The sequence below is a fragment of the Ips typographus genome, linkage group LG9 (genome assembly GCF_016097725.1).
Source record: "Ips typographus isolate SLU linkage group LG9, UJ_Ityp_2.0, whole genome shotgun sequence".
Lineage (NCBI taxonomy): Eukaryota > Metazoa > Arthropoda > Insecta > Coleoptera > Curculionidae > Ips > Ips typographus.
Genome location: NC_138430.1, coordinates 8,610,237 through 8,623,267, shown reverse-complemented (window position 1 = coordinate 8,623,267; position 13,031 = coordinate 8,610,237). Strand labels below are relative to the sequence as shown.

The following is a 13,031-nucleotide window of genomic DNA, read 5'->3' as shown; positions in this document are numbered from 1 at the left end:
ACAATATTCTTTCGGGCTAAACACCCCTTTAATCTCGCACCGAATACTGACACAAGCAAAGGCAAAGGCTTAAACTATTTTATCAAAATGTAATCCCTTTCAGTTCGACCGAATACTGGATTATAAGTTGGGCCTCAAGCCAACAGCAACGAGTTGTCAATCCGGTCACGAATTTTGCTGGGTTCGTATCGAGCCATATACGAAACTTGTTATCCATGAATACATGATAAATCCTATCCTCGTGGATAATGACGAACACCCCTTTAATGAAGAGACTATGTTTGGTGGATGTTGTCAGTTATCTAACGTCGTACTGTAGTTTCAAGTCAACTCCATTAATATGTTAACAAAAATAGACATTTCAATTGATTTTCTTTGAGTGCACCTTCTGCAGCCAATTTAAGAATTTAACAGACCATTCTTATTTCAATAGAGAGCCTTCTTTCCAGCTCATGCATAATAAAATACAAGGAGCAAACATTTCGTATTTTTAAACTCGTTTTACAAAAAGTTGGGAGGAGTAAACTATAAACATCAAAGGGAAGGGATATAAATTAGTCCAACTCGACTACATTTTGCTGCTTTGCAATCTAATGAATATGCAATAATTTGTGTACACTTTCCCGTAAGAGTATTTGTTTCAATTTGGTCCTCCATGCCTAAACGCCATCGTCGCTCCCCCATTTATCTGCCCAAGCTTCATTACCCTTCTCAAATGTTATAACTCTTTGTTACAATGGAGTTTGTTGCCACTGACAGCGATAAATTATTCCAAAGTAGTCCTAAACAAATAAACGAAAAACCGGACCTTTCCCCTTGATATAACCGATACAGCTTTAATAATATGCTGCACGTGGAACTTGTTTTGGCTAGATTAGCGATCAAGTGAAGGCAGTTTTTACCTAAAGAAAACTAGATGTTTTGCATTTGTAAATCGCCAACGATATAAAATATTTGAAGTGGTATTAAAGGTCTTTATTGTTATATAGCAGGAATTTCGTATTATTTTGAGCTTTCGCATTTTAATGCGGCTGTAAAGCCGGGGCGGCAAAACGTCATAAAATTGCAGTAAAGACTAGAATTTAGTGTAAAATAAAATAAAACGGTGAAGTTTGCGTTGGGAATGAGAAAGGCCGGGTTTCGGATTGCTTGAGAGATGAATATTTCATCCTCTGGTGAAATTTAATGCAGATTTGTTGTAATTATAAAGACCGGCTTTATACAGCAACGTTGGAGCTCCAAACAATTTTTTTTGCCAAATCTTATTCAAATATCCCATTTCAATCTAAATTGCCGGAAAAGTCTGGATGGAGTAAGCAATTTTCCATTTTAAAAATTCCGACATTTAAATAGCCACAGTAGAGAACAAAAGGTTAGTTTTGTAGAACAAAATGTCATAGAAAATAAAAGATAGTGCAGATTACAAGCTTTCCAAAAATATCCCCCCATGAGTTGATTGGTCATACCGTTTGGCCGCTAGAGGGCGTCAAAGTTGCTTCACCATAAAATCACTAATTTTTAGACACCCGCTGCTTTCACCCTAATTTACTCCCTTACTTGACAAGATACGTCAAAATGTCATAGAAAATAAAAGATAGTGCAGATTACAAGCTTTCCAAAAATATCCCCCCATGAGTTGATTGGTCATACCGTTTGGCCGCTAGAGGCAATCAAATTGCCTTTACCATAATATCACATATTATATATATTTTTTAGTCAGATTATGTATCTCTTAATCCGGCCGAGTTTCTGGCAAAGAAATGGTTCAAATGTTAAATTTTATGTCTAACTCTGTTAGTTTTTGAGATATCAAAAAACCGACTGCACCAGCGTCTTTTCCGGGAAATTTTAACATAAAATGACACCGAGAGGTCAACTGTAACTTGACAAATAAAAAAGTTTTTCATTTTAAAGGAAATTTCACGTAGTTTCAAGAAATGACAGACAAAATGACGTTCCAGCGGCCATTTTGAATTTTCTGTCAAAATATTGACTTGCACCTTATTTTAAAGGAAATTTCACGTAGTTTCAAGAAATGACCGACAAAATGACGTTCCAGCCGCCATTTTGAATTTTCTGTCAAAATATTGACTTGCACCTCATTGTAAAGGAAATTTCACGTAATTTCAAGAAATGGCAGACAAAATGACGTTCCAGCCGCCATTTTGAATTTTCTGTCAAAATATTGATTTGCACCTCATTGTAAAGGAAATTTCACGTAGTTTCAAGAAATGACAGACAAAATGGAGTTCCAGGCCGCACTTGCCGATTTACCGATCCGCAATTGAACAGATTGAGAGATATGCTTTTGGCTTCCTTATGACCAAACACACAAGGCGGTTCGATTGCGTCCTTGGCCTTGTGCCTGGAAGTAAATCGCACACATGCCAGCATTGATTTTAGATAAACCACGACTTGGGAGATCCATTAATTAAATTATTTTAGCATAGCGGTTCAGCCTATGGTAACCGTTATTCGGCATCACAAAACACTTAAATTGGTGCGGAAACGAAAGGTCAAAGATCCAATCAGCCCTAATCCAAGTGGAAGCAAGTTGTAAACTGCACCAGACCAATGCACTCTCCAAGGCGTTAAATTGAACAAGCTAATTTGCAGTTTCGCAACAGGAAATTGTAATGCGAATGAAATGAGGCTGCAAACGAATAACCCGAGCTGAAATTGAAATTGAAGTTTACTTTATGCGGTATAACTTGAAGAAATATGTGTGGGCTTTGGCTTGGATAATTAAAACTCCTTCGCTTGTATTACTTGCACCCTTAAGTTCTATTTTTAGAGCGTTTTTTCGTCGACAGTCTGACGTTTCAAAATTATTCGCCTTATAAGCCCCCTTGAGAAATAACGTTTCTAACGAACCTAATCAACCCCTGAGGGGCAATCTAATGTAAGCTAATTTAATCTAAATAATCTTGCCAGGCTCAGCTATTTATTTATAATAGTCGTTCTGATGGCACTCGACCTCTATCATTGAATGCTCTGAAAATAAACAGCCCAGATTATTTGAGCAAGTCGAAGGATAAACACGATAATTCGCTTTAGCCCGCTGTGAGACTAATTCCCTTTATTTGCCTGACAATTATTACTGACGTCAAATTTTTTTGTATAAAAACCGTCCACATTCCCTGTCGACTTTTTTCCTCTCGAAAACGAAAAGACGTCACGAACGAAAAACAGCTAAATTAAAAACAGAACGGAAAATTTACGTCAAATAAAAATGTCCGTTTTAAAATTCCCCAGACAATTAAATTTAAGTAAATTAGTAGCTAGGTTTTGTTAAAGAAACTCCTCCAATGACAAAACAAAGGTACTCCAATTATTAACTTCCTATTGAAGCAAGACTTTAAGCGGAGCCATGATTTAGGTGAAGAGTTGTCCCAACTTTCGGAATCTACAAACTTTTATAGAATTTTAATGCGAGCCAGGTTCAGTAAAATTAAATTAAAAGTAGGAAATTGCTTTTCACCTTTATTATTTTCTCAACCCGAAATTGGGTGCCGTGAAATATTTCTTCGCGGCATTGATCATAACGTACTTTCTCAATTACTCCCCTTTTCGATTTTGCTGGAATTTGCACGGAAGGTAAATTTGCGCGTATTCGTTTTCAGTTTCGAGTAGTCGCTCCTTTACCCCTAAGTCAAACGGCTGTTTTCAATTTAGCTTATTTTCTGTTTGTTTACCGGATCGGTCTGGAGAGAAAAAGTGACTGGGAAATTTACTTAAGCGAATTGGTCTGACTATGAAGGAGTACATGTACCCGCTTTTTCTATCACTATTTAGTATAAAAACTAAGCAGCGAAGAAAATACAAACTGACAGAAAATCACACTGAACCATACGGTTTTTCATAAATTGTTAAATTGGTTGCAGCAGGTGTTCTTCGGACAACTTCGTGTGCATATTTGATCTCCTACTATGCATATTTTATTGATTTATGTTCCTTTAACATGACGCTAGAGAAAATCGATTTCCTAAAATAGTCAAGCACCAATATACAGGGTGGTCCAGTTTTAAGTGTCAATAATTCACCATTTGAAACAGTCTTCCAAGTTTCAATTTAAAAAATCGTTTTATAGTTTAAAACTGAACATTCAAGACTTGTAAAAGTCCAAATTTGTACTGAATAGTCTAAAAACTTTTTTACTACTAGGAATGGTCTTATGATTCGCTTTCTCAGACTGCCATCCTGGTTGAGTGTCTGAAACTGGCATTCAAGAACTAAAAAAAGTCAGGAAATCAAGACAAAGATTGTATTGTGCATGAAACTCATTTTTTACTACTAAAAATAATATAAAAGTTGACTTTTAATGCTAGAACTGACTTTACTAGGACTAAAGAGAGTCCAAAAGTATGTTTTCAAGACTTTAATTGGTGTACCACTCAATTTTCTGGACTGGGCAACAAGTCTAGAAGTAAATTAAATTTTCGGACTATTTTATTTCTAAAAATTAATTCTCAAGACTATTATTATAGTATTTGGTACCAACATTTTTTACTTTTGTTACTGAAGAAACTTGACTTTTGGAAATAGTCTTAAACTCGATTTTTCAGTCTTAAAAAGAGTCTGAATTTCTTAGAGATGCTACAATTTATTGCACCTATGAGTGTAGAAGTCAATTTAATAGTGAAGAAGCTTGAAATAACATTTTCAAGACTATGCTCAGTGGACAAATTAGCTTTTAGGCCTGATAAGTCAAAAACTTTGTACAGATAGTCTTGAAACTCGATTTGAGGCACTGAAAACAGCCTTAAAACACTAAAAACCGTCTAGTTTATTAAGAAATACCCGAATTTCTAGCACTGAGGTGTCTAGAAGTCGATTTAATAGTGACAAAGCTTAGAATGCCATTTTAAGTCTATGAAGAATGTAAAAATTGTTTTTTAAGTTTGCTATGTCAATAACTTGGTGAAGATAGTCTTGAAACTCGATTTTCCAAGCTGAAAGCAGTTTTGAAGCACTAAAAATAGTCCAGAATTCGAAGAAAATGAAGAGCAAAGTAAAAAGCACGAAAAGTTAGTTTTCAAGACAATTTTCATGAATCTAATGTCAATGTCCTGCCTCTAAGACTATTTTCAAGACTAAAATATTGAAATTTGTCTTCAAATTATGAAAACTTACTTCAAATGCAAATTTTAAGCTTCTGATGTCACTTTTCATTAGTTCAGTCACATTTTGGGGTTCAAGTCAATTTTTAAGGTTTAAATGTATGAATTTGTAGTAACAAATTCTTGAAAAAGTAGTTTTTATGTCTACAAGTCAATTTTTAGTATTAAAGTCTCTCGATTTGCATGAAAACTGGTTACAAACACAATTTTTAAGCTTCTGAAATGTTTATCTTTTCTAATTCAATTTTCAAAACTAAAGTTTTTTAGTTTGTCTGGAAACTATGAAAACTGGCTAAAATAATATTTTTTAAACTTCTTAAGTGAATTTTCCGTTTCCAAGACAATTTTTAATATTGCTCCAACGGTCTGACAGTTATGACAAAAAAAAACGATTTTTTAAACAGAAATTTGAAGGACTGTATTTTCCTTAAGAAGCACTTTTCAGGAAAATGACAAAATGAATGTCAACTTATTTTTTAATTGGCTATGGATTGGTGAATTATTGACATTTAAAACTGGACCACCCTGTAGTGTGTATTGTTTGTTGGAAAAGAAAACAGAACTGCTAGATCAAATATCAACTGTCGTCTGATTAATTTGATGGTGAAATAATTTCGATTATATCCAAAAGGACGGATTTGCGTCCATTCAACTTTACTTTATAAAGCCGTATGACAAAAGAAAGTTATTCCAGGATCGATAAGTTGCGGCAACTGGAATGAGAAAAATAACCGACAGAAATTTGGCAAAAGCGTAGGCGCATCCGAGTTGGTTTTTTCTCGCATAAGAAATGGCGTCAGTTTCTTTTTTGTTTATCAAAAATCTAATTAAGTGAAGGGGAAATAAATTAGATTCGGTTAAATTTCGAAAAACAAAATTAATTGCACAAAAATTGTTACATACATTCAAAGCGATGAGGGTAGGGAGTTTTTTAACTTTAATTTTACTGAAGTTTAATAATCAACTTTTGCTAGAATTCTTGTAGTAAGATTGTAAAAAAAGTAAAACTGTATGATTTTTAGATAAACAACAACTGCTAATACAATTCTCTAGCAGTCAGGGATTATATAGATTGATGAAAGTATCAAGTTTTTTAATCCATAACAGACTAAGGGAAAATTGACTTTGGCGTTTGTGCTCGATCAAATCAAAAAGAGATTATTTACTACAATGTAGATAAGTAATTTTCGTTGGTATTTTTAGGTTTTATGGTAAACTACTTTTTTTCCTTATATTATGGTGAAAAACCCCCCCACAAGGCGGCAACTATTTAAAGCTTAAAAACCGGGGTCTAAATTAATTGCAAAGGTAAAAGAAAGACGATATTACCCTAAAATATTCTTTAATAACTTAATTAAACACCAGGAGCGTACCTAAAGCCTTGCCCCCAGATTCTCGCTTAAATATTACCCTCCTTAATTAACAATTAAACATTGTGCATTGCGCAAGGTGCGGCGTATGCAAATATTGGCATGGCAGTTACACCATCTCCTGAGGATAAACTCCCGGCATATTTTACCGGCAAAAATACTATTTCTATTGCAATTTGATGCAGTAAAATAGGTCAGAGGGTTAGCGAACTGAAAACCCAAATGTGTATAGTATTTAAAAACTTGGACAGATTTATTAACTTAAAAGAAATTATTTTCATTTATCAATTATTTATATGGGTGAAGTTCACTAAACTACAATTTAGTGTTAACGTAACTGTAGAGGCAAGAAAACTTTGTTAGACTTATTAAAGTTCAAACAGTTATAACACAACATAATAGCAAAAGGTTGTTTATTATTAAATTCAATTGCCATTTGGACAATTATTAATTATTGGTATTGTAAATTTACAAAACAACCAAAAAACAAACGGTGTATTTGCTTTTGAAAAACTTGAACGTGTACTCGTTTAATTCCAAACAATAAAATGTTCCGGAAAATATTTTTCACTTTCCAGCTTACAATGCGGAAAATATGAGGTTCTAGCCGGGCTAATTAAAACCCGGCGAACCGGGGGTAGTTTGTTATTTTTTTATGGCTTAAAACACTGTAAATTTTAGTACAATAAAGTTGTTTATTTATTAACAGTCAATACTGGTAATAAATATCACAGAAACCACTTTGTAAGATTAAACGAGACGATTTTCCTGATGTTTTTAGAGCTGAAAACTCGATTGTGTGTGACCTAGCTTTCTAGTAGTTTTTTTGGATCTTGCCAAACATTTATCATGTCGTTGAGCTTTCATTAACGACTTATATGATAGCTCAAGCTGGATTTGTGCTGACGTTAAAAATGTGTAGGAATTTTTTATGTGAGTCGTTTCTTAGTGGAGCAAATAACTCTTAATTTAATTAAGAAAAGCTCGGTTGTTTTCAAACTTAATTAACCAGCCATTGACGTGACCTGCAGGTAATTTGCTGCAAAGGTTGCAAAGTAACGAGAGTCTTTTTAAGAGTCTTTTTAAGCTCAATTTAAGGAACATTTTTGTTTTTGAGCAATCTAAACGTTTCGGTAATAAAATAGGTGCATTTTGTTCGGTTTTCTTTGCCTAAAGTTTGAATCTGAAATTTAGTCTTGAGCTCTACTAAATTGTAGATTGCTCTACCAAGCCACCCAAACCGATCAAATATTAGATTTTAAATGGAACACCATGTATATTATTTTATTTTTGAATAGTCCTATCTATTTCAAATAATTTTGATGTATCACACCCTATAGCTGCAACGGTTTTCGAAATATGAAAAAATGATATTTTTAGTAGTTTTTGGAGTGTCATACCTCCTAATCTGAATAGGATAGAGCAAAACGGCTTGCATGTTTTTACCTTAACTTTTTGAGATCTATTACGTGGTCATATTAAAAAATTGACAGTTTTTTTGACACCTGTCAAAATTGAAAATATTACCAAATGATAGATCTCAAAAAGTTCAGACAAGAGCATGCAAGTCGTTTTGCTCTATCTCATTTTGGTTAAGAGTTATGACACTTGAAAACCTGAAAATATCATTTTTGGAAAAATATTTGGAATTGATAGGTCTATTAAAAAATACAATAATATACAGGGTGTTCCAATTAAAATAAGCTAGTTGACATCAATTTTTTTAAATTCCAAAATTTCTATGAAAATATTGGATTTGGGTGGTAACCCTGTATATTTTGAAGTTTTCCCAACTTTCCCAAAAGCCTTACGATATTGTTGCTTTGCAGTTTGCTATTATCGTTTCAGTTTACGATCTTATGTCGTGAACTCTAACTAAAAGCAATTATATTCTTTAATGAGTTGGATATTAGGCTGCTTTAGTTGGAGTAAACTAAATTGAGTAGCTAGAAATTAAAACCAGACTACTTTAATTACAGAGTGGAAAAATGTAAAGTTTAGTTCAATTCAAATTCTTGTCCTTTCTTGAGTAAATCATAATTTAATAGATTTTCAAGACAGCGACTAAAAGACATTTATGAGCATGAAAAACTGCAAATGCAGAGCTAATCTATAAGGACGTAAAAAGACCAACCATATTTTAGCGGACGGTTTATTTGGAAAGATAAAGCCAGGAACTGTCGCAGAAGCTGTTAGAAAGTTGGCTTCATTTATTTCCGACAAAGCTGAAGTGTAAACGAAATAAAACTTGATTGCTCGACGTTATCCGTCCGCTTTTCACACGACAGACTTTAAAAATAGTAGAAAAAATTTAAGGAAAATACAATTTCAGCCGGAATTTAGTTTTATATAGATTTTCACGTAAATGCAACTTTTTTTGTAATTGGTCTTAACGAGTTCCTTCTTTACGTTAACGTATCTGTGTGGAAAGCCAATAAATGAGGGATTTTAAAGCTGTTATTTCTTTTCAGCTCCAACGTAAAAGAAAATCACACTGCAGCCCTTAAAAAGGGCCAACTTCCAGCATGCATCGATTGCGAACAACTTTTAAACGCTCCCGAACACCTACAGGAGCCGAAATGAAAATGCAGAGCAGCTTGGAAATACCTAAGCAGGTAAGAACTTCTCTACAAAGTTGAAAATTTGAGGTAACATGAACCGAAATGTTAAGTGCAAACAATTTCAGAACTTCAGTTTTGCCTTACAAAACCTAGTCCGGTCAATTTACCCCATACAAAGACAATCAAATTTGCTCATGGCTTACATTCATTAAAACGAAGCAAAATCCCTAAAACCGCCCACTTCTACATCCAGCTTGATTCCATTTATGTTTATTGTTCTCGTTGTGTTCCTGCAGAAGCAGTAAAACTCTTTTTGCGGTAGCAAGCTCTGTTCCTGACTAATCAAAACCTCTAATTAAGGGAGGGTTTCACAAAAACTGTGGATGGTGGACTGTAGACATAATTTACTCCCTTACTTGACAACATACGTCAAAATGTCATAGAAAATAAAAGATAGTGCAGATTACAAGCTTTCCAAAAATATCCCCACATGAGTTGATTGGTCATACCGTTTGGCCGCTAGAGGGCCTCAAAGTTGCTTCACCATAAAATCACTAATTTTTAGACACCCGCTGTTTCACCCTAATTTACTCCCTTACTTGACAAGACACATCAAAATGTCATAGAAAATAAAAGATAGTGCAGATTACAAGCTTTCCAAAAATATCCCCACATGATTGGTCATACCGTTTGGCCGCTAGAGGGCGTCAAAGTTGCTTCACCATAAAATCACTAATTTTTAGACACCCGCTGCTTTCACCCTAATTTACTCCCTTACTTGACAAGATACGTCAAAATGTCATAGAAAATAAAAGATAGTGCAGATTACAAGCTTTCCAAAAATATCCCCACATGAGTTGATTGGTCATACCGTTTGGCCGCTAGGGGGCGTCGAAGTTGCTTCACCATAAAATCACTAATTTTTAGACACCCGCTGCTTTCACCCTAATTTACTCCCTTACTTGACAAGATACGTCAAAATGTCATATAAAACAAAAGATAGTGCAGATTACAAGGTTTCCAAAAATGTTCCCGCATGAGTTGATTGGTCATACCGTTTGGCCGCTAGAGGGCATCAAAGTTGCTTCACCATAAAATCACTAATTTTTAGACAAACGCTGCTTTCACCCCAATTTACTCCCTTACTTGACAAGACACGTCAAAATGTCATAGAAAATAAAAGATAGTGCAGATTACAAGCTTTCCAAAAATATCCCCACATGATTGGTCATACCGTTTGGCCGCTAGAGGGCGTCAAAGTTGCTTCACCATAAAATCACAAATTTTTAGACACCCGCTGCTTTCACATTAATTTTTACTCCCTCACTTGACCAAATACGTCTAAAGAAGTCTATTTAAAACTTAATCGAGTTTTAAATAAACTGGCTACCTGGAAGTTTATTTATATTGTAAGCGCCATGTGACGACTGGGACAACTTTCGAGGAAACTTAAGACAGACATTGAGTTAAACTTCCTGGAGTTTATTCAGCAAACAGTGCAATGAAATAAGACTGTAATGATCGCCGTCTCAGATACAGGCAACATTCAATTAATTTTCCAGTCTGCTACAAATTGCTTTGAATGGAAAACTCACTCTATAAGATTTAATGCTCTTGTACTAGGTAGTTTCGAACTAATTAAAGCAAAACTTAATCGACTATCCAAAAGATATTTTAAAACTGCGTTAATTTCATGAATTTTGAGATTAAAAAAAACTGTAGATTCAGTTACACTATTGTTCTTATTAAAACAAATTGAAATAACCAATCCAACTTTATAATAGCAGCGTAACGTTACCAAAAACAAAGTTTTCATACATTTACGTGCTCGCACAAAGTTTAATAAAACACCTTAGAGAATAATTATTAAAGTTGTAGCGGCGATGCATTAAAAATTTACCTATTAACTTTGAAATTAATCCAGCGGGATAAGCTACAAGCAAATTGTTAAGAGTTTGAATTATGTATTTTAGCCGGTAAACTGTAAAACTAGTTCAAACACTTCAATCAAGCGCTTGTTAATATAATAACTTGCAGCGAGATGTGATAATATCGATTTTGCTGAAATAATATGGGCGTTCAAGACAAATAAACTACTGCAGTAATTAGGGAAAATTCTTAATTAAAATGAGGGGAAAAGGTTGGGTAATTATGACATTAAAAAGTCAACGTTTGCCCTCCTTAATTCATTTTAAATTAATGCTTAACTGTAGCTTAATTTTACCAGGTAATGGTAATATTCATTATTGTGGTAAATTCTTTTCTAGATTCGCTCTGCCTCCTTTGACGAAATTCAACTGGAGGCAAAACGTCTGCAAGAAGGTTGCACTGGAGATTCGCCATCACTCCTTGGAGTACCTCATATGGATCAGCGATCTCGTAGCGTAGATTCTGGAGGGTCTGAAGAGTCTGGAAACTTTCTGGAAGTGCCCAGCAGGAGATTTCAGAGGCGTCGATCGTCAGGGGGCAAAGGATCTGTAAGTACCATATTCAGACGGTTTAAAAGCCATATCGATTCTCCTTCTGTATTTAGAGAGCTTTTCATATTGATTTCCCAGCATTCATTCATTAAGTCCTAAACAATATTACAAGGCATCAATTGTTTTGCCTTTGCAGGAGCGTGACATTTCAGTAGTCAGTGTTGGGACTTCGTTACATTTACATGCTTTAAACCACAACTCTCTAGTTTTTGTGTTTGTTTTTTAACAAAAGTCAGAAAGGTAAGGGTTAACGTATGTCATAACTGTTTAAAAAGGTGGTTGTACGCGATACACGTTCAGGAGAAGGCAATTTCATAAATGATTCGTTTAATAGGAGTACTTTTTCCACCTGATTTTATGTTACAACGCTAATGGGTTTTGTTATTAACGTGTTAATTACTATGGGCGAAAAAGCCACGTGTGTGAAAAATTACTCCATTGTCGTCCTATAAAAATATGCTGAGTTTTAGTAAATAGAAAGATGAATTTAACCAGGAAGGTTTGTTATTTTTCGATTAAGAACTCAAGCTAAAAAACATAATTTATTTTTCAATAGAAAAATGTAATAAAAACAAATAAACACAGCAATTATTGTTGTTCCAGATATGCGTTCATTGTACCTGTAAAGAAGAATACGACCGTTTACATCCACCTGAAGAACTACCACCAGGTCCACCAGAATGGTTGCCGTGCCTGACCGATTCCTCCAGCGACGATGACGACGAATCAGACGACGATGACGAGGTCAACCATAGCCGCGACACCAACACGGAATACAGCCGGAATACCACCAACTGTAGTCAGGACACCACCACCGACTACAGTCGCGAGAACAGCGCTACAGACAACAGCCGCGAGAACAGCGTCGATCCGCCCGAATTCGTTTTGACTGTGACGTTGTTGCCGGCCCAATCGGTACCATCAATACATTCGCCGCCCCCGATTCCTTCTTCGCCTGTGATAGAATTTTTTCCACCGGAATCTGATTCGGATGTACCATTAACACCAACGCAATCTAGGTAACAATTCATACCATGTCCAGTTCAGTCAAACAGTTGTTTCTTAAAAACTTTTGAAGAGAGAGTAATTTATTGGGAATTCTCATTATTATTGATGATCAATGCTTCTCATCATTCTACATGAGTTTTTTAATCTTCTCTATTTTTATTTGTATAAAAATAGATCCATTTGTATTATATACAGGTGTGGTAAATCCAAAACTGATCATAGGAAAACCGTGTAACGGACAGAGAAACGTAGATAATTGCATGCGTGGGACAAAGACAGAAAACGAAAAAAATACCAAGTAGGCCATATTTTCAGTACGCTGTTGCCAAAGGCCAATACCAATCCAATACATTTTGTCGACGGTATTGGATTTTTTTGGCAACAGCGTACTGAAAATATGGCCTACTTGGTATTTTTTTCGTTTACTGTCTTTGTCCCACGCATGCAATTATCTACGTTTCTCTGTCAGTTACACGGTTTTCCTATGGTCGA

General features: G+C 34.9%; 1 protein-coding gene across 3 annotated transcripts in view; it reads left to right on the top strand.

Annotated features, from left to right (window-relative positions):
* The window catches only part of rdgA (retinal degeneration A), an 84,465-nt gene that overhangs the window by 31,815 nt on the left and 39,619 nt on the right, over positions 1-13,031 (top strand). For all 3 annotated transcript variants that reach the window (XM_081986860.1, XM_081986857.1, XM_081986859.1), the window contains 3 exons: positions 8,962-9,105; positions 11,319-11,528; positions 12,135-12,550. In XM_081986860.1, coding sequence (XP_081842986.1) covers positions 9,016-9,105; positions 11,319-11,528; positions 12,135-12,550 — 716 coding nt within the window. In that variant the 5' untranslated portion in view covers positions 8,962-9,015. The remainder of the gene's footprint in view (positions 1-8,961; positions 9,106-11,318; positions 11,529-12,134; positions 12,551-13,031) is intronic.